The following is a 26,066-nucleotide window of genomic DNA, read 5'->3' on the forward strand; positions in this document are numbered from 1 at the left end:
TGGGGACCTGGGGCTTGAACCCAGAACCTTGCACATGGTCACGTGTGTGCTCCACTGCTTGGCCCCCTGGATGCTTTTTGATAACTGTTCCATAGGAGAGTCTTCCCGACAAAGAATCTGTCAAGCACCAAGTGTTCCTAGTGCCCAGCCGTGTTCAGATAATCTGTGCTGACACAGGTGTTCTGCAGCTGACGTGGAGATACGGGTTCAGAAACAACGTCACGGACCAAGGCTGCCCCCCCAACCACGCCCCTCCCTCAGAGCACGCCTTACCCGGAATTCTTCTTTAATCTGGCTCGAGTTTGTCTGGGGGTCCAATTTGTTCATGTCGTAATACAGGGACCTAACTTGCGAAGCAGGCACAGAGGTGTCTCCACAGAGACAGGCTTCCAGGATGGCATCATGGATAAACACATACTGCTCCTGGCAGAGCAGATGGGACGGATTAATCATAGGGCGAGTAAGGTGGCCCAAGAGAAACGGGGAAGGTCATTGAACATGGTCAAGATAGTGGGAACATCTATCTATCACAGTCAACACACATGCTAGGCAGAAAAACTCCAGGTGTAAAGGCACAATGGCCAGGAGAGAGGGTTCACCACTACCAGCCATCCTATTACCACACTGTCACTGGCTCACTAGAGATCGGCCAGGTGCTAATTGGATTAAAGTATTAGGGAGAAAGAAGAGTCAACACAGAAGTGGTCAAATGATTTGATCAGAGCCAAGTAAATGCTGCTCAATACCAGAGTATGGCAAGTAACAGGAGAATAAACGTGGAGGAAATCTTTCTGCTATTGTGAAATAGTTGTGATTCCCTAAGTTTGGAACTCAACTTTTCCGAGATCAGACAAGATCGGGCGTGTTCAGGGTGGTATGGCCGTAGACAGAACTCAACTTTTCAGATGAGGAAATGAGCAGATTTCTTGTTGCTAGAGTGTCACTGCTCTGGGTTGACATTTAAAAAAAAAAATTTATTTATTTATTCATTCCCTTTGGTTGCCCTTGTTGTTTTATTGCTGTAGTTATTATTGTTCTCATTGTTGGCTAAGACAGAGAGAAACGGAGAGAGGAGGGGAAGACAGAGAGGGGGAGAGAAAGACAGACACCTGCAGACCTGCTTCACTGCCTGTGAAGCGACTCCCCTGCAGGTGGGGAGCTGGGGGTTCGAACCGGGATCCTTATGCCGGTCCTTGTGCTTAGTGCCATGTGTGCCTAACCCGCTGCACTACCACCTGACTCCCTTCTGGGTTGACTTTTTCAGACAGACAGAAAGAAACAGAAACAGGGAGAGAGGGAAAGAAACTATAGCAGGGAAGCTTGCCCTAGTCCTGTGTGGTCTGAGTTTGAACCTAGGTCTTGTGCACGACAAAGCAAGACAAAGGAGGCACCTGCCCAGGTGAGCTGCCTTGTTGGCTCATCAGAATTTTATCTATCTGTAATGAAAAGACAGTCTGCTTGCCGAACTAGTGGTGAAAAGGGTTTAGGGAAAGTTGACATTACTATGAAAATAAACTGTGAGGCGCTCTTAAAATTACTAATTTTGAAGCATCAATTAATGTAATTGTTACAGAAATGTTTATAGAAAACAGTCTTTATTATGGGGACTGGCTGTGGCACAACTGGTTAAGTGCACATGTTATAATACTCAAGGACCTGGGTTCAAATCCCCTGTCCCCACCAGCAGGGGGAAAACTTCATAAGACATGAAGCGGTGTTGTGACTCTCTCCTTCTCTCCCACTTTCTCTTTTTCCTCTTGATTTCTGTCTCTATCCAATAAATAAATAAATAAATAAATAAGCATTTAACAAAAAAGCTCACTTGTAAGTATGTATGGTGAACTCACAGTTTAGAAATGGGTTCCTTACCTCTGATTTGGACTGACAGTCCCTACAATTAGTCAAGTTTTATCAGTTTATTATTGATTTTTAATTACATAACATGCCAACAGGTCCAAATATTTTTTACTTTAGATGTCTATAAATAATGTGAACTCACAGTTACCAAAATTGCTTGCTCCCATGTCAACTATATTTGAAAAATGAGGAGTAAGTGAGAAAGTGGATATGGTAAAATTTGACTGATTGTAGAGTATATTAAATACCATATTACCAGGGCAGGGGTAGATAGCATAGTGGTTATGCAAAGAGACTGTCATGCCCAAGGCTCCGAAGTCCCAGGTTCAATCCCCCACACCACCATGAGCCAGAGCTGAGCAGTGCACTGGTGTTTCTGTGTGTCTTTCTCTCTCTGCATCTCTCTCAAAAAAATAAAATAAATAAAATACTTTAAATACCATATTATCATTAAAATGATTCAAGAGAGAAAAATATCACTAGGGTAGCATTTATAGTCTTGCATAGTCTTCTTCTTGTCTTTATTTATTTGTTGGGTAGACACAGCCAGAAACTGAAAGGGAAGGGGCAGATAGTGGGAGAAAGAGAGGGAGAGAGAGAGAAAGCAAGAGAGGGAGAGAGACATCTGCAGCCCTGCTTCACCACTTGTGAAGCTTTCCCCCTGCAGGTGGGGACTGGGGGCTTGAACTCAAGACCTTGTGCACTGTAACATGTGCACTCAACCAGGTGTGCCACCACCCGGCCCTTTCTTTTAATTTCTTTATTGGGGGGGTTAATGGTTTACAGTCAACCATTTACTTTGATGCACGACACCAACTCCAGTCTAAGTTCTGCTTAGTGTTTTCCCTTCTGTTCTTATTTTTCAATTTCTGTCTATAAGTGAGATCGTACCATATTCTTCTCTGTCCAACCCCTTTTAAAAAAATTTTTTTATCTGATATTTTCCTTTACGTTGGCTAAAAGGATGGAATTAAGATTTTCCTAGTGATATGGGTGAACTTTAATGTTAGATCAACATAGATGGAATTTATTCTTAATATTTCTTCACTAATCATTATCCAGGTGATGGGCATAAAATTTGCTTCAGAGAAATATTTTCAGTAAAAATATGCATTTCTTAGAAAGACGTAATGCTTTTTTTGAAATAGTTAAATCGTTGCTTTTTGAATTCCAATTTGTAGAAGTACAGGTAAGTACAGAGTGCTTTTACAAAATCGACAGATTCCCATGATGTCAGGTCACTGAGCAGAAATTTTATAGGCAGGAGGAAAATAACAAAATGTACAGAGATTATCCTGAGCCACCTGGAAAATGCTTTGCTGGTCTCGAGAGTGGGCCAGCTAGCTTAAAAGATAGAATAAAAAAAATAGTATTGAAACTCTGCATGCTTAAAGTAGAGATTCTACCAGGCCCTTTGACACAGAAACACGGGCAAAAAATAGGTTCCTGGCTGCAGATTCTGTTACCTAGGAGACTCCTGACTTTTTGTTTATGAAGAGAGAAAACAAAAGGAAGTGGGGAGAAAGGGAAGGAGAGGGACGGCCAAGTATATCACTTTTTATTCTAGGGAGTTTGTTTGGAAGACAGAATTGCAGAATTTCTTTGCCACTTGGCCTTGGGAAATGCGTTTGTAGGAGAGGCCTTGGGGAGCAAGCCAGGGACGGAAGAGGGTCCGTACCTCCGTCTGCACCATGTTCACTCTCCGCGAGCGCAGTTCCCGGACACAGTTATAGATGTCCACCACCCCTTCCCTTTCCGCCATGTCCAACATGATGTCGATGACGATGAAGCAGCCGGTCCTCCCCGCACCAGCACTGAATTAAAAAGGAAGTTTGTCAGTAAAAAAAGGACCCTGGCACCATCCTTTTTTTTTCTTTTAAAAGTGCATTGACCTGTTTTTCAAATTTAATCGATTTATTATTGGATAGAGACAGAGAGAAATTGAGAGAGGAGGGGGAGATAGAGAGGGAGAGATGTAGAGAGACACCCGCAGCCCTGCTTCACCACTCGTGAAGCTTTTTCCCTGCAGGTGGGGACCAGGGACTTGAATCCGGGTCCATGTGCATTGTAATATGCACCACCCCTATAACCAGGCGCTCCACCACCTGGTCCCCTCTTTCTTTCCTTCCTTTTCTTTTCTTTTCTTTTCTTTTCTTTTCTTTTCTTTCCTTTCCTTTCCTTTCCTTTCCTCCACCCTCCCTCCCTCCCTTCTTTCTTTTCTCAATTAAATTCAAACTATGCTGAAATTCACAAGGCATAAGCCACTTCAAAGTGTAAAATTCTGTGGAAATCACTGCTTTCAAGATTCGTGTAGCTATTATTGGGTTCTGTTGGGTTCCAAGACATTTTAGCCATCTGAGCACCTCAAATGGAGACCTGGAACCCATTACCCACTGTTCTTCCTATCAGAGCCTGCGAGCATCCTGCTTACCTGCAGTGCACCACCAGTGGGCCTGCGTTGGGTGGGCTCTTGGATTTGACCTGCCGGACGAAACCCAACAGCCCCGTGGCGTGGTAGGGGACCCCGTGATCCGGCCAGCCGGTGAAGTGAAACTGTCTGATTTCTCGGATTTCATGGACGCCTCTCTGTCATTCATTGATTCGTATGGCATAGGAAGAGGATAAAGCAACTTATATGATATGCACGCAGAACACCAAGTACCTCCCCCCCCCAAAAAAAAAAAGACATTTATTAAGCCCAGGTCTAGAAAACTAAAATGCGGTGGTAAGAAGTTAAATCATTCTAAGACTCAATACACACCTTGAATGTAAGTCTTATCACAGGTGCGAAGATATTTGTAGAGAAGAGAGGGAGGAGGTGGTGTTTGGGGGAAAATGTCTACGGGCAGGTACAATTCTAGCAAATCAGATCTATCAGATTCCTGGAGAGTCTTTTCTAAAAAGTACACTGGTAACAGTTTATGCGTCACCTAGCTCCTTGAGAAGTGAAGTGTGAGATTTAGAGAAAGAGGGAGAGAAGAGGAACTTAGAAGCGTTAAGGGATCCGTCTCTGAGCTGTGCAGGAGTGGAGCTGTGCTCTGGCCCTTTCGTAGTCCCGTGCCCCTGCTCCTGGTGCTCTAGCAGTGAATGCACCAGGGAAGTAGAGATGTCACTGTGACAACAAGGGACGCTACTTTCCAGCAGGCAGGTCTGAAAGGTTATTTTCATTTGCAACCCAAATTCATGAGCTTCCCTTCTTTGGGAGGTGGGGGTGGGGAAAGGAGTAAATACTCAATCCAGCAATGACTGGAGGCATGATGTCATTCTGCCTGGGTCACAGAGCTCTGAAGACTGGCTCCTGTCTTCAAGGGGCTGCCACAGCCAGTGTGAAGGACACACACATGTAAGCAAGTAAGATGTGTGGACGGAAATCAAACGTGGCTGCAATTCTATGTCAGACTAGTCCCTGAAAAGGGAGTGCTGCTTGTCACTGAATTGAAGGAAAGGAACTCCGACTTCTAAACATTTATTGTTTTAAGAATCATTAAGTTGATTTAGACTCATCTTCCTTTTCTATGAGCCAGTATTAACACTGTGTTTACAGTAAAATTCTATTTTGAAAACAAAATTACTTCCAGAATTAAAGCTAGAATTACATTTGGGATGAAAGTTTATCATTTTCCCTATCTCATTTGATGACCTCTAGTCTATGATAGGCTTTGGGCCTGGTTTAATTTTATCCTAACATTAAATACCTACCAACCTACCACTTTCACCATCACAGTCATTGTTCACACACACTTAGTAAGCAAAGAAGAAATTTAGAATTATTATGTGCTTTGAAAGATGAGAAGAGGCCAACAATGATATCTTTAAGATGAAGTCTGCCTGCTATCAATTTGCTACTAACTCTGAGCTTAATAACCCACGAGTACTGAGGTTTTCTATTTATTTAAAAATTAGGCTATTTTTAATGGAATCTCAGCATTTAGGAATTAAGCTGTCAGAAATTCAAATAAAAACCAGTTGTTCAGAAGGTGGCTCAGAGACTGGAGCACTGGGACTTTTTAAGCATGAAGTCTTGAGTCCAATCCCAGGCATCACATATGCCAGAGGGAAACTATCATTCCAGCTCTCTCCTCTTTCAGTAAGAAATATTCTTAAAGAAAACCCAATGAAACTCAACATGGGGGCATATTTGGGTTGGACAAATGCCTTGCAATCCGGTTGGTTGGAGTCCCAGCACCACATGGGAGTGTCGCAGCACTGGAGGGAAGTGCTGTGGACTTTCTGCCTCTGTCTCTCTCTCTTTATCTCTCCTGAGAAAGCTGACCTGGGAGTGGTGACATTGTATATGTGCAAAACCCCAGAAGAAGAAGAAAAGAAAAGAAAAGAAAAAGAAACAAAAGCATCATCATTGTCATCTAAATGTGCTTCTGAGCCCAGGTTAACATTCTGGGTGGGTAGAAACCTGTGTTTCTTATCACTGAAACCACCTGATGGTATGTATGACCAGTCCCCACAAATCCCTTCTGAAGAGAGATTCCATGACTTTTTGTTCTGTGGTTGGGATTGTGGACTCCCCATTTTGATGCTCAGCACCCATGAAATATTCACATACTCCAAAAATGACATTTATTTTTCCCATGTATTACTTGAAAATGTTCCCTTTTTAGCTTTGGCAGATTTCAGCTCTAACGTTCCAACGTCCCAAACTCCATTCATCATGAGAATGGGCCCCTGGTTGACCTCTCATTTTCTGAACAAGGATAATGTCACCTCCTGAGATGCAACAAAACAAAACAAAACAATCTAACAACACACACACACACACACACACACATACACACACACACACACACACCCTTCCTTCAAATAAAATTTCAGTCTCTACTGAAAAGATAAGCAAAGAAAATTGCTTCTGAATCAACTTTCACTTTTTTCATTGACACACCTGTTTCTTTGTTAGTTGTTTGGTCATATATTAAAACTTTTCTATTATCTTTATTTATTAGATAGAGATAGTCCAAAAATGACAGGGAAGGAAGAGAGAGAGAGAGAGAGAGAGAGAGAGAGAGAGAGAGCTGCAACCTGCTTCACCACTTTCAAAGCTTTCCTCCTGCAGGTGGGGAGCAGGGGCTTGAAATCGGGTTCTTGCACATTGTAGTGTGGGCGGTCAATTAGGTGTGCCACCACCTGGCCTCTGGTCATATATTTTTTGTGAGCAATCGTAAATGTGATCACTGATTACAGCTCAAATGCTCACCAATTTTCTATCAAATTTATGTGTTTTTTTCATCATAGAAAAGTATTAGTCTAACTTGTTTATTACTATTATCTTTATTTATTGGATAGAGACAGCCAGAAATCAAGAGGGTAGGGGGAGATAGAAAGGGAGAGACAGAGAGACACCTGCAACACTGCTTCACCACTCACAAAGCTTTCTCCCTGCAGGTGGGGACTGGGGGCTCAAACCTGCATCCTTGTGCATTGTTAAGTGCATTCAACCAGGTGTGTCACCACCGGTTCCCTTAAAAATATTAAATCTCTATAAAAAAGTGATATTCACTTAATTTTCTCATGTAATAAAATGGTGAGAAAGAGCTCAAAGTACATAGTAGTGCCTACCCCAAAGTGGGTGGCTGATATCTGGGCTAAGCATGGACCATTAAGTACATGTGCTGTCTCTGAGACTGTAGAACTTGATTCCGACTACCTCCGGGGAGCAATAGGCACCGCTTAGGCCACTGCCCACTTCCTTCACGTCTGGATAGATTCCCTGACAGGCAGTGTAGATGCACTGAGACCTTTGAGCTATTTTCCTTCTCACAAAGGGAAATATATACGTATATATACATATGTGTGTATATACAGGTGTGTGTATATTTTTATTTATTACATATGCAAGAGAGTGAATTTCACACTAGACAAACAGAGAGCAAAGGATGGAGGGAGAGACAGCAGAATTAGAGCACCATGCTGGTACATGTGGTGCTGGGGATGGAACTCCAGGCATGCCTAGTCCAATGCTCTGCCCGCTAAGCCATTTCTCCAACTGCAAGGGCACTAAATTTGATTTGAACCCAGCTTATCCTGGACTCATCACATGCATGGGGAAGGAAGATGAGGGTCCCATGCAAAGCAGGAATTCTTTATCTCCAAACTGCAGCATGTCTACTTGTTATGGAGAGTCAAACCCAAATCCATTTTTTACCTCTGGATTCCTTGATACAACAGACTGTCAAAAACAGAATCAGAATCGCAGGACTCTCAAAGTCCATGCTTGACTTTTTTTCTTCTTCTTTTTAAAAATTTTTATTTATTCATTCCCTTTTGTTGTCCTTGTTTTAGCAAGTTTTTAAAACATATTTATTTATTTATTCCCTTTTGTTGCCCTTGTTGTTGTAGTTATTATTGTTGTCATTGTTGTGGGATAGGACAGAGAGAAATGGAGAGAGGAGGGGAAGACAGAGAGAAGGAGAGAAAGACAGACACCTGCAGACCTGCTTCACCGCCTGAGAAGCGACTCCCCTGCAGGTGGAGGAGAGTCGGGGGCTCAAACCGGGATCCTTACACCGGTCCCAGCACCTGGCACCACATGCACTTAACCTACTGTGCTACCGCCCAACTCCCCCCCCCTTTTTTTTTCTTCTAATGAGAAAGTTTAAAACCTGCAAGAAGTACTGCACAGAAGTACTAATGATTTGTTTTTCTTAAAGATTCCAATTGCCCTGTTAGAAAATCACTAATGTGTCATTTTGATTTCCCCCAGTGCCTTAATAAGCTCTCATCCTTCCCTTTCTCCTACCACCTCTTGGCTGGCTGTCTGACGACTAAAATAACTGATTATTTCAGAAACATTTCTGTGCAGCTGGGAATGGAGGAGAGTACAATAAGAGGTTAAAAAGAAAGAGCAAAGAAGCAAGTAAGCCCTTCCACTAGCAACAAAGATGCATTTTCAGCTTATTAGAGAGCTGACTATTGTTCAAAGAACTCCGTGTTTAAGTGATGGCTTTTGGATGATATATTTTTTTAAGAAAAAAAAATTTGAGGGTCTTTTATCGCTGTCTTAATGCAGTTATTCATGAGCACTCTTGCCAAGAGCCACACAGAAATTTCCATGTCCCCCCCCCAATTTTGCCTAAGAAAGAAAAAAAATGACATCAAAGTGTGAGGTTCAGAACTTGAAGAATTGAGTCAACCAGAACTCTATAGTCTTTGAAGTCTTCAAAGACTTGCCTGCTTATTAAAAAAGACAGGCTAAGAAAAAAAATGCTAAATAGTATGAGAAACCGATAAAAATAAACTAAGTCTTTTCAGCCTTGCTAGTCTATGACAAATAGGGATTTGAAAATCAGGATAGGTAGTTTAAAATATCAGGGCGAATTAGTCAGTAAGCAGATGATGCAATTGATTTTACTTCCTAAGACTAGTCTCGCTAATTCAAAAAGTGAATTCATCTGCAAATAGAATACAGAACTGCCAGGTAAGGCCAAGAGCCAATTGCTCAGCAGTTCACACATAACCCAGGTCTGCCAAGGGGGAACTAACTGCCACTTAGAAATTTGTACAAATTTTTTCAGCAAAACTGCTAAGCCCAGTACAGGGTTCAGTTAAGAAGGACTGGTTTTTGATTGCAAAAGTCTGTGAATCTCAGAGAAAAAATTGGCTGATGCCTTGTTCTTCAAAAGCAAGATGAGGTTTGGAAGGCAGAGTATTTCTTAGACATATCACCTCCACTTTCCCCACAGCCTACCTGTGACACTTCTCTGGATGGACTGCAGTGTGCTTCATTTCCGGCCCCTCCCTATGTCAGCAGAAAGAAGGAGGGGGGGATAAGGAAATTCCCTGTTATGCCCTACAGTGCTTCCCAGAGAAGAAGCCCCATCCAATGCACATGGGATGAGGCAGAGTGCAGCCAAAGCACAGCATTCAGTGAGCCAACACCAATGACTACAAAAGGCCGGAACTCATATGGGCATGAATATGAATGAAGTTGTTGGTTCATGCAAGAATATTCCATGTCTAATGGGGATCAGTTGCTTGTGTTCTGAGTAGGTCACTTCTACCTGGAAAAACCCACCAGTGTGCATCAAACCTCACTTCTGAAAAGCATCAAGTAGGTACAGGGGTCCCAGGAGGAGTTGGGACCATCGGACTCTGACGGTAGCCCTCTACTGGCAGACCATCCGGAAATACAGCATGAAGGCATGTATCAAACAGTGGCCAAACAGAGAACGGGCTGAACAGTTATCAAGCAGATCAAAGACAAAAGAGGAGGGGGCTGAGGGATGGCTGACACAGTAGAGTGCACCCCTCAAGATTCACATCTGAGCCCTTGTCCACCCACAGAGGAGGACCCGCATGAGGAGACTTCATCAGCAGCGGGGGTGGTGATGTGGTATCTCTCCTTTTCTCTCTCTCCCCTTGTCTTTTTTTAAATTTTATTTATTTATTGGATAGAGACAGAGAGAAATTAAGAGAAGAGGGGAAGATAGAGAGGGAGAGAGACAGGAGAGAGATGCCTTCACCATTTGTGTGAAGTTTTCTCCCTGTAGGTGGGGACCAGGGCCTTGAACCCAGGCCCTTATGCACTGTAATGTGTGCGCTTAACCAGTGGTATCACTGTTTGGCCCCTCTCTCTCCTTCTCTGTCACTCATAATCTATCTAAATAAAATCTGCTCAAACTGTCCAAGTGCAGAGCCCCACAGACGATCCTGGTAGCAAAATAAATTAATATAGTTTAAAAAGAAACAGACAAATAGACAGCATGTATTTGCTTAACTGGACAATGTAAATCCTTATGAAATGGGAATGATTCACTTCAAAAATGAAACTGAATTACTATAGAATCAAAGGGTAAGATACAATCTTGAGAAGTCATTAGAGTCTACCTGTAGTCAGGTGTGACCACATAGAAATCATCTTAGGTAAGTTAATGAGACCAGTGCCATTACTGGCCCCTGACCACAGCTTTTAAAAGTAGTCTAAAAACTTACCTTTTCCACAGCAAATGTTCTGATCACATATTCTGCCAGTAGTTCTGTTTCTATCAGGGTAACTTTAATGTCTTTATAGATCTCGGTGTCATCTGGCCAGTACTTGCAGCATTTGACCTTTAAAAAACACAAAGGGAAGGAAGGGGTTAGGGGTCTTGTTTATGGATTTCTTCAGATGAGAGGCCACAGTATGATTTATGGGAGAAACGTTGCACAAAAACAAAAGTGAAGTTGTACACTCAAAAGCAAGGCCTATTTTTTAGACCATGAATACCTTTTCTCTAACAGAATAAAACTAAAGTTGAATTAAGGGAGGAGTCAAGCCTAAGAAAAACACCGTCAAGTTAACAAATTGTATTTATACTGCGAACATCCAGTTACTGTAACCATTCATTTCCTGTTTATCTCCACTCAGCAAATAGCCCGGAAAAACTGAACTATATAAGGTAGTTTGTGATATTTTAGCTCTTCTGAATTCAAGATGCCATAGAGCCTTAGAAACTGTCTGAACTTTTTTGAGGAAACACAAGCAGGCAGTCTGAGGCAGCACACAAAAAAATTACCTTTCTTCTTAATAAAAAATTACCCCTAGAAAAATGAAGTGATTATGTGGTGTTTTTTTTTTTTTTTTTCCAAGTTAGGATTATAGGTTCATTTTAATCTAAGGGAATCTGATATGCAAGGCTTGGTAAATATCATATGCAAAATGTTAAGATATTAACTGAGTCTCTAAGAACTTTGTTTTAAAATTTCTTTATTGGGGGCTTAATGGTTTACAGTTGACAGTAAAATACATGCATCACATTTCCTAGTTTTCCGCACAGCAATTCACTCCCTACTAGGTCCTCTGCCATCACGTTCCAGGACCTGAATAATTAAGAACTTTGGAGGTGTAAGAAATTTGTTATCCTTGTTCCCCATTTGCAAATTGCTTTTTTTTTTTTTTTGGTCTTGACATCAGCAAAAGCTTGAGAGTAGGGGAGGCTGGACAGAGACATATACCTGTTCCCAGCCTTCTGCCCTTAGCTTAATCTCTATTTCTCTCCATCTACTAACCTCTATAAATCTTGTCCTGTTTCTCCAGGTGCTGAGTCCAGTGTCTCCCTTCCTTTGTGGGTGTTTCCCTTGGAAGTCTTGCCAGCACCTCAAAGGCAGTAAGTCTAAAGCAACCGTCTGTCCTGCACTGATGCACGCTACCTGGCTCCTTATGCCCATGAAACTACTTCCTACTACTGCCTGTAAAATTAAGTAGGAATTAAATTTCCTTGTCATTAGGAACTTTTAAAAAAGAAACCATTACTATTCCTATTCTCCTTTCTCTTTAAATACAGACTTAATTTTTTAAATTTATAATTGAATTGTGGGGCCCCATATGACCTTGCCCTCAACCTGGATCAACAATGGTAGACAATGTTCCATCCTCCAAAGGAAGGATGGACAACATGCTACACTATGCTACACCTGAGGGAGATGGGTCGATACTGGGGCAGCTTGGAATGTTCCTACTCATGACCACAGAATGTGAGCTCAGTTCTAGAGGGATGCAGAGGTCACATAGGCTCCTAAGCTAATTATGGGCCCCAGATCACATCAAATCAATGGGGTTCACAGTCAACAATATTTATACCCCTTTCCCATATTAGGGAGCTGCTCTCTTCCCTGATTCAGCTTTCTGGTCCTTTTCCCAGCCATGGCATCATCTCCCCAAACAATAAATAGGATCTACCTGCATATCAGATTTCAGGCTCAGGCAAAAAAAAAAATTATTGGATAGAGACAGAGAGAAATTGAGAGGGGGGAGACAGAGAGGGAGAGAGACAGAGAGAGACACCTGCAGCTCTGCTTCACCACTCATGAAGCTTTCCCCCTGCAGGTGGGGACTGGGGTCTTGAACCTGGATCCCTACACAATACAATGTAAGCATTTAACCAGGTTGCTTGGCCCCACTATTCTCCTTTCTATCTACATATATTTTCATGTTCAAAATGGTTTGTCCCCACCTTCAAACTGACCTCACAATCCAAACACCAACTCATGCCATTCCTCCAATTTAGAATGTTGTTATCCCCCTAGTTTTTTCCCCAGACGAAATCTTTATCCCTCCAGATGCAAAACAGCCTCAAACAGTATAGGTTTGAATTGTTCTGGTCTACTTAAAATTTTCCTATCCTGGGGTTCTGCATTCACCAACTTAACCAAATGGAGGTAGGCTGGTTAGATTCTTGTGCACGTGACTCAAAGGTAAAGACGGCTGACTGTAAATTATCGTCAGGTTTTCCATTATGATAAGGGACGTCTAAACTCTGTGTTAAGAGTCATCTGTCTATCTCAAATTTCATACGACTTCCAAAGTCTTCTTTCCTGAACAAACAAGTCCTCTCTTTTACTTTCTGATAAAATGTGTTCAGGGTTGAGCATATATGTTCCCATGTACAAGGATCCAAGTTCAAGTCCCCACTCCACACCTATGGGGATGTGGTGGGGGTGGGTGCTTCACAACTGGTGAAGAAGTGATACAGAGGCCAGTCTCTGTCTCCCCCCCTTCAATTTATCTCTGTCATGTCAAATTAAAAATAATAAATTTTGAAAACTGTGTTTGCTCTCCTAGTACAGCACTTTTCCTACACTTTCTGTTATCGACTAGCTCGTGATCCATGTTGTACTGCTGACATCTGCAAAAAGCACAACAGTCAGCATCACCTCCCATCACAAACTAAACACGCAATCGGTGCATATGGAGCTTGATGGGATCAGCGCGAGATCACAGGATTAGGATGGTATCACGGGATCCTACGGGATCATGGAGAGGATAGTGTCAGTTTGGGATCCTATTAGATAGACAGACACCAGAGCACTGTTCAGTTCTGGTTTATAGTAGTTCCGGGGATTGAACATGAAGCCTCAGAGCATCAGGCACGGAAGTCTTTTTGCATAACCATTATGCAGTCTTCTCAGCCACCTAATATAGGATCTTATTAGAACGCAGTGCATGGAGAATACTGAATGATCACTTTCTATTTTGGGCCACCTTACCTTTCCCACCTCCAAGTTTTTAGTAATTATGGGTGTGGGGCACTTTGATGCACTGGACTCAGGGACCTCTGTCATGGGCAGAAGGCTGTTTCTCCTTGAACTCTTTCTAATTCCCTCCAGGAGCTATTCTTAACTTGAAACCAGACTCTGCCCGGCCCTGTCTGCTAAATCTGTACATACTCCCACTGCCGGACAGCAGGATACACACATCCGGCCATGAGGTCCTGGGGTTGCAGGGGGCCTCTTATAGCAGCAGCTCTCACCCCCTCCCCCGGGGGCAGGGGAAGGGAGGATAATGACAGGTGTCCCCATTCTAAACAGAATGAAGGAAGTCATCACCACACCGAGCTAACGCCAATCCCAGCTGCTGCAGAATAGGCTTAACTGGGAGAAAGGAAGCCTGGGGGGTTTGCTTCTCTCCAGAAGCGGCTTGTGGGTAGAGGTGGGCCGAGGCACCTGGCTGGGTGGGCCTAGAGGAGGCAGATGAGCCGACGTGAGTCCTGCTGCCTTCTCCATCTCTTCTCCCAGAATATCCTGAAATGGTTTGCCACATCTGTTTTTAGCTTACTAAAAACATTTCTACATTGGGTTCCTTTTAGTGTCTTTAGAACTGCTTGGATCTGTATCAAGTTATTATTTTGCTGCAAACAGAAATGAGAGAGGAATGTGTCTATCTTTCTGGATGAGACTTTTCATGCTGGGGAGTGTGGGGCCTGAGAGGCCTCCTGGCCCTTAAGGTCTGTGCATAGAGACGTTAAAGCCAGTGGCGTGGAGCCTCTAGGCTCCTCCTCCCAGGAACTGCAGCACCAGATGTTCCTGTCCTCTGATCGTGCGCCACGCAGGACCAACTGTGGTGACCTGGTGCTACCCATGCAGCTTCGAGTAGAGGCTGTGTATCTCATGCATCCTAATCAACCAATCCCCAGCCCAGAAAGCAAGGCGCTGTTCAGGCTCCTCTTACGTGCTCAGTGCCGGTTCCACGGGGCCATCAATCAGACATCCACTATGGAGTGTGGCTGTCTGCCTATGAAGGCAGTGTGTGTGTGTGTGTGTGTGTGTGTGTGTGTGTATGTGTGAGTGTGTGTGTGTGTATGTATGTGTGAGTTTGTGTGTGTGTGTATGTGTGAGTGTGTGTGTATGTGTGAGTGTGTGTGTGTGTGTGAGTGTGTGTGTGTGTGTGTGTGTGTGTGTGTGTGTGTGTGTGTGTGTATGACGGTGGTGGTGCATGATATCTGGCCCTGCTTCCAGCAGGGGAACCACTGGTGGCTTTGCAGTGCACAGATACTAAGCATTAAGAAAGCACTGCTCAAATCTGGTTTATGGTGGTGTTGGTGACTGAACCTCTGATCTCAGAGATTCAGGCATAGAAGTCTTTGCATCAGCACCATGCTATATTCCTCAGGGTATTTATTTATTTATTTATTTATATTTTATTTTTTTCCCTGCAGGGTTACCGCTGGGGTTCAGTGCCTGCACTACAAATCCACTGCTCCTGGCGGCCACTTGTCTATTTTGTTGCTGTTGATGTCATTATTGCTGGGTAGGACAGAGAGAAAAGGAGAGGGGAGGGGAAGACAGAGGAGTGAGAGAAAGACAGACACCTGCAGACCTGCTTCACTGCCTGCTTCATCCCCCTGCAGGTGGGAAGTCGGGGGCTCGAACTGGGATCCTTGCACCTTGTGCGCTTAACCTGATGCGCTACCACCCTCCCTTCCTTTTTATGTCTTTCAGTTTTGGATGTCTGTGCTAAACCTTCTATGACTTTTACTTTTATCATTTAATTACTCCCCAGAATTCTTAACTGCCTATACATTTCTTCTGGCCTTGGAAAGATTGTTCAGTGTGAGGACACAGGGTTTACACACACACATCTGTAAGCCCCAGAGACCCCCCCAGAGACCCTTGGTTTAGTTCTCAGCACCACCACATCCTGTTGCTGAACAGCGTTCTGGTCTTTTGTACTCAGGAAAATAAAAAATCTTTTTTTTAAAATTTTATTTATTTATTCCCTTTTGTTGCCCTTGTTGTTTTATTGTTGTAGTTATTATTGATGTCGTTGTTGTTGGATAAGACAGAGAGAAATGAAGAGAGGAGGGGAAGACAGAGAGGGGGAGAGAAAGACAGACACCTGCAGACCTGCTTCACCGCCTGTGAAGGGACCTGCCTGCAGGTGGGGAGCCAGGGGCTCGAACCGGGATCCTGACGCCGGTCCTTGAGCTTAGCGCCACCTGCGCTTAACCCGCTGCGCTACAGCCCGACTCCCAAAAAAGCTTTTTAAAAGACTGTTATTAAAACAAATTCTCCTGAGGACCTAGAGAGGATTGGATTGTTACGTGGAAAATGGAGAAATGTTACACATGTACAAAATACTGTATTTTAGTGTTGACTGTAAACCATTAATCCCCCCAATAAAGAAAAAAAAATCTTCCAAGGAGGCTCATTGTTAACTTGGAGCCCAAGGGCCTGGGTGGTGGTGCACCTGGCTATGTGCGCATAGTACAAAGCACAATGGACCTGTGCAAGGATCCTGGTTCAAGGCCCCGGCTCCCCACCTGCAAGGGGATGCTTTTCATGCGGTGACGCAGGTCTGCCAGTGTCTCTCTCTCTCTCTCTCTCTCCTCTCAATTTCTCTCTGTCCCACCCAATAAAATGGAAAAAAAGGCTGCTGGGAGTAGTGGATTCGTAGTGCTGGTACTGAGCCCCAGTAAGAACACTGGAAGCAACCCTCCAAAACAGACAAACAAACAAACAAAAACTTGGAGCCCAAAGGAGCCCCTGATACAGTGAAGACTAGAGGCTGCTGGGGGCTAGAGCTGTAGCTCCCCAGACGGGCTCTGACAGTGATCAGGGTAGCCTGACGTCTGCAGATGCAGCTCTCAGCATCAAAATCCCCTGGGGGATACGAGACCAGACTGCACCCCCAACCACAGCGTTCCTCAGTCAGTAGGTCTGAACATGTGTACCCCTAGAATTCGCATTCCAGACACCTGGCCCGTGAACCGCTTTGAGTAGCAAGGATTTAGCCAGTGCAACTTACTGCAGTGCCCACCGTCTCTTTATGGTTAATATGACCTTGGGGAAACCACTGGTCTCCTTTGTTTGCCTATAAAAAGGGGATCATGTTGGCTCCCATCTCAGAGGGTTCTTAGATTAAGTTAGGGGCTACCATATTTGTCTGCAGGCTACAGTCATGGGGACTGAGGTACTTTCATTTCTAAAGCTACCGCTCGACCCCGCCTCCCCCTTTTTAAAAATTTTATTTATTTTTTCCCTTTTGTTGCCCTTGTTGTTTTATTGTTGTAGTTACTATTGTTGTTGTTGTTGTTGTATAGGACAGAGAGAAATGGAGAGAAGGAGGGGAAGACAGAGAGGAGGAGAGAAAGATAGACACCTGCAGACCTGCTTCACCGCCTGTGAAGCGACTCCCCTGCAGGTGGGGAGCCGGGGTTCGAACCGGGATCCTTATGCCGGTCTTTGTGCTTTGCGCCACCTGCGCTTAGCCCGCTGTGCTACAGCCCGACTCCCCCCCTTTTTTTTTAACTGCCTTCAGGGTTATTGCTGAGGCCCATGTCAGCACTATGAATATACTGCTCTTGACAGCCATTTTTTTACTCTTTTTTTTTTTTCTATTTTTATTTGATAAGATAGAATAAATTGAGAGAGGAGTGGCAAATAGAGAGGAAGGGAGAAATATACCTGCGTACCTGCTTCACCACTTATGAAATGTCCCCCTGTAGAGGGGGAGCAGGGGATTGAACCCCAGACCTTGTGCATGGTGATGTACGCACTTAACCAGGAGTGCCACCGCCTGGCCCGTTCCTTTCGTCTTTAACACAAGAGATGGGGAGACACTGGAGACCCCCTGATTTCATGATGTCTGTTGCTCGTTGATGCATGCTTTTTTCTGCCATTCTATTTCCTTTGTTCAATCACTTGAGTCAGCTAGGTACAGCAGCTCACGACTCCTTTTGTTACAGTTCCCGCTCTCTGATGTAAGGGTGCCTGGTGGAGGTCATTAGTTAACAAACAGCTAGTCAACAGACCTCCCCCCCAGACAGTGAGTCTGGATACAGTATTTCATATGGCATCAGGGGGTCTGTGTGGTGAATGACGTTTAGAATAGAGCCCTGGGTAGTCAGACATTAGCCACCCTCTTGTGTAGCTTGACTTTATCCACCCTGATGTGTGTATCCTGATATTAACTACCCTTGAAAAAAACACCTTGATGTTCCTCTTTTCTCTTTGAGGTAATCTATTCCTTGGTCAATAAATACTGTTGGGGAGAAAAAAATAGAGTTGATTTGTATTTCTAGCCACTCATTTCCTAGATTGAAGTCCTCCTGCAAAAGGAAGGAAGTTTGTCAGCCCTGAGAATAATAAAGAAGCATGTGCCTTATATTCCAAAGATGATTATAGGGGTCCAGGCAATAGCGCACATAGTATGAAGTGCAAGGACCTGTGCACAAAATCAGGTTCAAGCCCCCGGCTCCCCACCTGCAGGGAGGTCATTTCACAAGTGGTGAAGCGAGTCTGCAGGTGTCCCTCTTTCTCTCCCTCTCTGTATCTTTCATCCACTCTCAATTTCTTTCTGTCTTATCAAATGAAAAGAAAAAAAAGTCACTGGAAGTGGTGGATTCGTAGTGCTGACACCAAACCCCAGTGATTGGAGGAAAAAAAAAAGATTATTTTAAAAGAAGAGTTTCAGAAACCTTTTGAGTGATGACATTATTAGACTACTATACTTGTACATGATTCCCCAGAGACAATTCTTAGACTGACAGTTAATGTATCTTTACATTAACTGTAAAAAACCCCACATTTTTAACAGCCCTCACATGCTTCAGAGTAATTGCTTATATCAACTTAGGCTTTTGCAATTCACAAAATTTTATATCTGTTGACCTTGTGCAAGTCACTAAACCATCCTGGCTAGACCATATGGATGTTTCAATGGTTCTAAGTCATAAAATTGTCAGAGTTTTAGAGAATGTAAAGTAACTAACTGTTATCTCACATGAAAGGTGTGTGGGGCAGAGTATTTCCCCTATTTTACAAGACAGATTTGGCAGACTAAGATTCAGCACCTTGGCAGCCACATGGCAAAACCTAGGTATGAACTCAAGAGCAATGATGTCCCTGCTATTCAGACAGTCCAGAGAGCCTGTGGCAACAGAGAAGAATGTATCATGGTCCTAACACTAATCAAGAGACAGATGTGTAAACGTTAGACTTAACTCATGGCAGAATGAGAGACATGTTTAGTGGTCAAAACATACTCTCTGAAGCCACCCTGTCTGCCAGCTCAAAGATGAGCCCTATTATTAACTGTGCAACCTTGGACACATGACAGAACTGTTTGTGGCTCCATTTCTCCTTGTGCAGAATGGGCACAACGAAAGAGTTATTATGAAGATTCATTTTTTTTTTTTTTTTGCAAAGCATTTTTGGCAAACGGAAGAAGGGTGGAGAGATGTTTTTGGTAGTGAGGTGATACTAGGACTTTGGCAACTAGTCTTATGCATAGGTAGAGATGTCAAGATAATATTTTATTTTTAAAGATTTTTCTCTTTTTTTAATTTTTAAATCTTTATTTATTGGATAGACACAGCCAGAAATCAAGAGGGGAGGGGATGATAGAGAGGGAGAGAGAAAGAGAGACACCTGCAGCCCTGCTTCACCATTTACAAAGCTTTCCCACTGCTGGTGGGGACCGGGGGCTTGAACCTGGGTCCTTGTACATTGTAACATATGTGCTCAGCTCAGCCAAGTAAGCCACCACCTGGCCCCTTATTTTTCATTTTCTCCTCCAGAATTTTTTAATTAAATAATTCCTAGTAAGGACTCCAGTGAAATCCCCAGTGGTTAATTCACCCTGGTTTCCTCGGCTCACTGTTGATTATGTGGCCAGCCCTAACTGTAAACCAAGAGCATCTTCACAATTGATAGATAAATGTCACTCACATGAATTTTCCTTGACCCTGAAAATTTCAGGTTAAAGGAGCAATTTATTCAACTCCTTCTTGTGAGTGCGAATGGGATCCTTTGGTTGCATTTTATATCAGAGAAGTGTCCAAACGAATCCACATTCTCATTGCTAAGAAACCCAATCCCAATACCAGAGAAGTAGTGCATAAACTAGTGTCCTATTTGTCTTTTAAACATATGGCCAAAACTTTCAGAGAACAGATTCTGAGGATGTGAGTCTTAACTGTCTATTAAACTACTGAATTAAATTCTCCCATATTTAGGATTAGTAGAACAAGAAATACGGATGTACCTACCACCTGATGAATTAGAAAGAAGTTGTATAGAAGACCGTAAAGCCACCCACTGGACTACTTTGCCTCTTTTATCTTCTCCTTCTGGGAGGCTCTCAGCACTTATTCATAGATTTGCTTGGTCCAATGGCCCCAAGACTTTAGGAAAGGCAGAGCAGGGATCTCCCAAGATGAAGTTAGCAGATTTGGAAAGAAGGGAGCAAAAAGATTCTGTACCCAAGAATGAACATCATTTGCTGTTTCTAAACACATTATTCAAGAACAGGAGGTATGCAGTATGTGGAGTGGTGGTGGACCTAATTTTCAAGTTGCTGTGTGAGCAGAACAGAGAAGAAAGGCTATCACAGCTCTGAGACCACCCCATATTGCACCTGATCACATCGCCAAGAAACTGCAGATGCCGGCTGCCTGCGCAGGTACAAATGTGACCAGGCTATGCTATAAAACTCTCAGACTGTGACGCATCTGTCTCTAGTGCTACTGTCCATCTGCTTCCTAGTCAGCTTCCCACATGAAGTCAGTGGCCACTGGCGTGTACCCCAAGTCTAGAAGCAGATGAAGTTGGAGTGACAAAGTGACACAACAGGGGATCCAAAAGCCAGATGGGTGAAACAGCGATCAGACAGAAATCCAAGACACAGGTGGAAATGAGGATTTTTTTTTTTTCAGGGACAGACAGTTATGACAAAACAAGGTGTCTGGTGCAGCCAAGTGACAGAGTTTGACAACAGTGACCATGAAAATGGGTGCCCAGCACAGTCGTCTCCTTGGGCTTGGATGGAGAATGTTAAAGAATTGATCTGGTGGCCTGGGAGGTGGCGCAGTGGATAAAGCATTGGACTCTCAAACATGAGGTCCTGAGTTCAGTCCCCAGCAGTGCATGTATCAGAGTGATGTCTGGTTCTTTTTCTCTCTCTTCTCCTTTCTCATTAATAAATAAAATATTTAAAAAATTAATCTGCAAGCAGCTCCAACTATCTGGGGAGCCAGGCAAGTGTGTTCTGAGGTACATTTGTTATTAAAATCTGCAAGTTGCTTTGATCTCACAATATCCTGCCGCCGTCTCGATATTAGAGATGGCTGACACGGAAGTGTCAGATGACTTATGGCAGAGAGAATCGTCTCCAGAGCCTGATTTTGAATTCCTTGATATCTGAGTAAAAATGACTTTGTCTTTTTGTTTTAAAGGGACAGAATGAATTATGCTGAAATGTCAGGAACTTAGCAGAAGAGGGTTAATTAGGTAGACTAAATGTAGATATAGTTCTGTCATATCAAACAGTGCTTTGGTGAACTTTACTCACAACCATAATCATCTTATCACCAGCTCATGTCTGACTTTAGATCTCAGTCTGATGGAATGAACCTGCAGTGAAGAACAAATCAAGGGGAGTAGCAGTCGTCGTAATTTTCCTGGTCTGAGTCAAGTCATCATGCATGAGCTTGTATGAGAAATTATTCTGCTTCCTCTTCACAAATACTCACTGAATACTTTATAAGACTTCCTATGTGTCTAGCACTGGGAGCTCAAAAGAAATAAGCTAGGATTTGCTCACAGAGGCCTGTGGTCTGGTGGGAGAAGGCAACGCCTCTGGGAGGTGTTCTGTTTCTTCCTGCATACCATGGTACTCACTCTTTTGCAACTGGATTGTTAGTTCTCCTCTCCTCTCCTCTCCTCTCCTCTCCTCTCCTCTCCTCTCCTCTCCTCTCCTCTCCTCTCCTCTCCTCTCCTCTCCTCTCCTCTCCTCCCCTCCCCTCCCCTCCCCTCCCCTCCCCTCCCCTCCCCTCCCCTCCTTTTCAGTTCCATTCCTTTCCTTTTTTGCATTTTGTTGCCTTGGTTTCATTGCCTTGACTCAACTTTTTCAGATAAAGAGAAACAGACAGACACAGAGAAACAGAGAGTGAGGAAAGACACCATGACTCTTGAAGCTTCCCAACTGGAGGGAGGCAGAATCAAACCGGAATCCTGCACATTTCAGAGCAGGTGCACTGGGCATGTGAGCACTGTTGTCAGCCTGGGCTGTTTATGTTTTTAAAGGGAGACTCTGTCTTTTGATTTTCTGACCTCCATTTAAGGCAAGATGAGAGGTCACCTGTTAACTAGTTGCCTGCCTTCCAGGAAGGACTACAGAGGGAACAGAAAAAAAAAACAACAACCTGAGAGACAGAAGAGACTGCCTGCTCTTCTCTACAGGAAATCTGTTAATTCATAGTGACAATTCACACAATGAGACAGTGGCCTGTACTTAGAGCAAATAGTATTTGACTGTTCCTACCAAGGCACAGAGTTCTGAAAATGGAGGTAAGGGTATATAAGTGAGAGACAGAGAGAGGGAAGGAGGAAGGAAGGGAGGAAGGGAGGGGAGGAAGAGAGAGATATGAATATATTTGCATTGGAAAAGAACCTTTTATCAGATGTAGGGAATGAAGAAGCAGTGACAGAAATCAAATCTGGTTACCCTATATGGAAAAGGGAGAAAGAGAATTAGCTAGCTTGAAAATACACTGTTACGGAGTTGGGCAGTAGCGCAGCAGGTTAAGTGCACATGGCGCAAAGCACAAGGACCGGCTTAAGGATCCCAGTTCGAGTCCCTGGCTCCCCACTTGCAGGGGCGTCGCTTCACAGGCGGTGAAGCAGGTCTGCAGGTGTCTGTCTTTCTCTCCCCCTCTCTGTCTTCCCCTCCTCTCTCCATTTCTCTCTGTCCTATCCAACAACAGTGACATCAATAACTATGATAAAAAAACAAGGACAACAAAAGGGAATAAAATATTTTTTAAAAGTTTTATATAAGAAACCTCATTCCTTTAAAATAAAGCACGATATTTAATTGAAAAGCCATTAAAGCCTTCAGTGAGACTGAAGAATAAACTCACGTGGATTTTCTCCTTGATTTATTCTGAGAGTATTTGTTTTCCTTTAGTTTTGTTTTTTTTCAAAATCACCACCCCATTCAGCGGCGCATGAAGTATTTTCTAGTTAAATCAGTTTTAGAACTGTATCTGTTTTTATATTTCCTTTAATGCCACAGTTTACCTCTCAAAAAAATAGATTTTGCTATCCAAATTGGACTGATGGACACTGAGTAAAAAATTATGATTCCCTATTGTTAGAGAAATAAGTTTTTTTTTTTCACAAAGAGTCTTTTTCCAAATGGAAAAGTCACACTTAAAGTTATATAGAACATGGTAGAAAATGTGTAGAAATCTGCATTATATAATCATGAGAGCTCTTACTGAAAAAGAGGGTTCTCGTTCTAAAATGGGTCTTTGCTAAGGACCTCTTTCTTGCTGCTTGTAGGAGTCAGATAAGTTACCTCCAGTCATTGCTTAAAGACACAGATATGTACCTGGGAGTTAGGGCTGCCTGCCTGTGTCTACGACCAGCGGATTGCTATAGGCCATTCTGAGAATTATGAAAAGCATATTATGATCTCAAAAATCCTAGTTTACTCTAGTCATAGTGGATCAAAACATCTATGATTATATTCTGAGAATTTTTACTGTCTGGCTAAATCAAATACAGATAAGATACTGACAGAATCCATTACACCAGTACTTAATTACACATTGTAATAGTGTCCTCTAGATCTTCTGTAAAATTTTAGAATAATATTGTGGAAGAAATAGAAGTGCATGGCTTTCTCCTATGGATGTGACATGCATGTCTTTATACTGGATCATTCCACTTTGAAAACCCAGAGTCTGTGTTCTTCACCTACTGCTGGTGCTCAAAGCAGACACAGTCGATGTCCGCAGGGTCTAGAGGCCACGTAGATTAAGAAACCTGGGTTGCAGACGCCTTTGTTATTCCAAAGCTTCTCTGAACCCAAATGTACAACAGACAGAAACCCACTTTTTCATATAAACAGAGAATGTTAGAGTTGGCCTGACCAACTTCCCTTTATCTCAGACATGTATAAACTAAGGCTCATAAGCAAGAACTTGTTGGTTTGCAGTTTATGTAGAAATATGTCCACAGGGCTCTGGATGCTGGTTTACTTTGGAGTCTGCTTGTGAGAACTCCAGCTACTGAGAACCACAGGATTTCTAAACACAGTGATCCTGCGGCTGTTAACTGAGTCTTGCTCTGTCTCCCTCTTTATTCTTTCAAAAGAGAGGAGTCAATCAGCATATGCCAACTGGCATACACCTACCAGCATAAGCACACCCTCTATCCCTGCGCTCTTAATGCCTCCCTAGAAATCCACCTCACCAATGTGTCCTGGAGCCCCACCTCCCCAGAGCCCTGTCCCCCTAGGGAAAGAGAGAGGCAGGCTGGAAGTAGAGTATGGATCGACCTGCCAATGGCCATGTTCATTGGGGAAGCAATTACAGAAGCCAGACCTTCTACCTTCTGCACCCCACAATGACCCTGGGTCCATGCTCCCAGAGGGATAAAGAATAGGGAAGCTGTCAAGAGAAGGGATGGGATGTGGAGTTCTGATGGTAGGAATTGTGTGGCATTTTACCCCTCTTATCCTACAGTCTTGTCGATCATTATTAAATCAATTAAAAAAAAAAGGTTATTTTTCCAATTTCCTCCATATTTCTCAGTCAATTGTCTTGCTCCTATCTTTTTAAATTTGGATCCCCAACCCCTCCTTTGGGAGCTACAGCAGTTCTCCCAAAGTTGCAGATATGGGCCAACTAACTATTCTTCTTCAAAATATCTGTCTGTATTTGTATATATTTGCCCTCTTTCTTTGGCCCCATCTTCTCTTCCTTTCCAAGTCACACAAACACACATTACTCCACCCAAATGTCTTTCCCTTTTTCCTCCTTTGTCTCTGGTTCCTGAGAGCTCTGAGCCCTCTGGCTATCTACGTCCTATCATTTCTCCCCCACAGGAAGCTTGCCTCTGTATTTATTGGGAAAAACTGACTTTATCAGGAGATAGACTTTATACCAAGCTTATGCTTTGGTTACATTTATTTAACTGCACCCTCATGGCCTGTTTTTCAAGTCCAAATGGAAAGCCATTTCTTACAAGGCTGAATATGACCTGCTCTAAACCCCTTCCCTCCTGCCTTCGGACCCCTTCTGCTTGGTTTCCTGGGAAACATGCTGTCTAACCATTCACTTTCCACTATCTTCATCTCTCCCATTCTTCCGTTTCTCTCTTTAACCTCTAGGATTTTCAAAAGTCTTTCACCTTGGGATTAACCTGGAGTAGTTAACAGCCTTGCCTGCAACCTGATTTCTGTCTTTCCTCTTCAGCTAAACTTCTAAGGAGCCTAAACTTAGTGTCTACACCCTCATCTTTTACCCTGGCAGTTCTGCGGCAGACAGCCTCCAGGCATCTCCAGTTGTAGTGAACGCAAATATGTTCTATTTTTTTTTTCCCTTCTCACTCAGCATCCATTTCATCCATCTTAATAGATTCTTGGCTTCCTTTGGGGGGATTACTTTCTCCTTAGAAGGGAGCTTGTCAATTTGAGGTCCCTGCAATGAGCACATGAACCATGCTAGGGGAGTCAGTTGTTACGTCCTTGTAATTAGAATCCTGAGCACAGAAGAGAGAAAGATGAATATTGTTGGTGCTCAACCTTCTGGCATCAGAATCTCGACTAGACAGGTTGGAAGGCTCCTTTCTTGGAGCTGGTGCCTACTTTCCTGACTGTTTTAAAATCTTACTCATCACATCAAGACGTTAAATACCTGCTCTGATTCCAATAAATCTCCCTTTGGTTTACAGTAGGCAGAGCTGATTTCCATGGCATACAATCAAAGGCCTCTGACAGGTCATCCCTCTCAAGTGCTCTGGTGAGGAGTTCCCACATGACCTTCTTGTTCAATTAGATCGAATGGTTCTTGTTCTGCCTTTAAGCCCCTTAATTTGTTCCTATAGCGTTACATGACCACGAGAGAGGGGGAGTGAGGGGAGAATTGCGGCTCTGTCACCAAGAGCAAGATATGCACGTACTAAGTTCATCTCATGGCCTGGACTCTTGCTCTGAG

At 43.3% G+C, this 26,066-nt stretch overlaps 1 protein-coding gene across 8 annotated transcripts in view; it reads right to left on the reverse strand.

Annotated features, from left to right (window-relative positions):
- PTPRM (protein tyrosine phosphatase receptor type M) overlaps window positions 1-26,066 on the reverse strand; it is a 770,521-nt gene that overhangs the window by 29,994 nt on the left and 714,461 nt on the right. For 4 of the 8 annotated variants that reach the window (XM_060200698.1, XM_060200695.1, XM_060200693.1 and 1 more), the window contains 5 exons: window positions 10,798-10,914; window positions 9,554-9,604; window positions 4,289-4,443; window positions 3,536-3,671; window positions 274-423 (listed from right to left, as the gene is read on the reverse strand). In XM_060200698.1, the coding sequence (XP_060056681.1) occupies window positions 274-423; window positions 3,536-3,671; window positions 4,289-4,443; window positions 9,554-9,604; window positions 10,798-10,914 (609 nt within the window). The remainder of the gene's footprint in view (window positions 1-273; window positions 424-3,535; window positions 3,672-4,288; window positions 4,444-9,553; window positions 9,605-10,797; window positions 10,915-26,066) is intronic. The other 4 variants (XM_007517155.3, XM_060200700.1, XM_060200699.1 and 1 more) reach the window with 1 other exon arrangement.

This window comes from Erinaceus europaeus, chromosome 10 (assembly GCF_950295315.1).
Source record: "Erinaceus europaeus chromosome 10, mEriEur2.1, whole genome shotgun sequence".
Lineage (NCBI taxonomy): Eukaryota > Metazoa > Chordata > Mammalia > Eulipotyphla > Erinaceidae > Erinaceus > Erinaceus europaeus.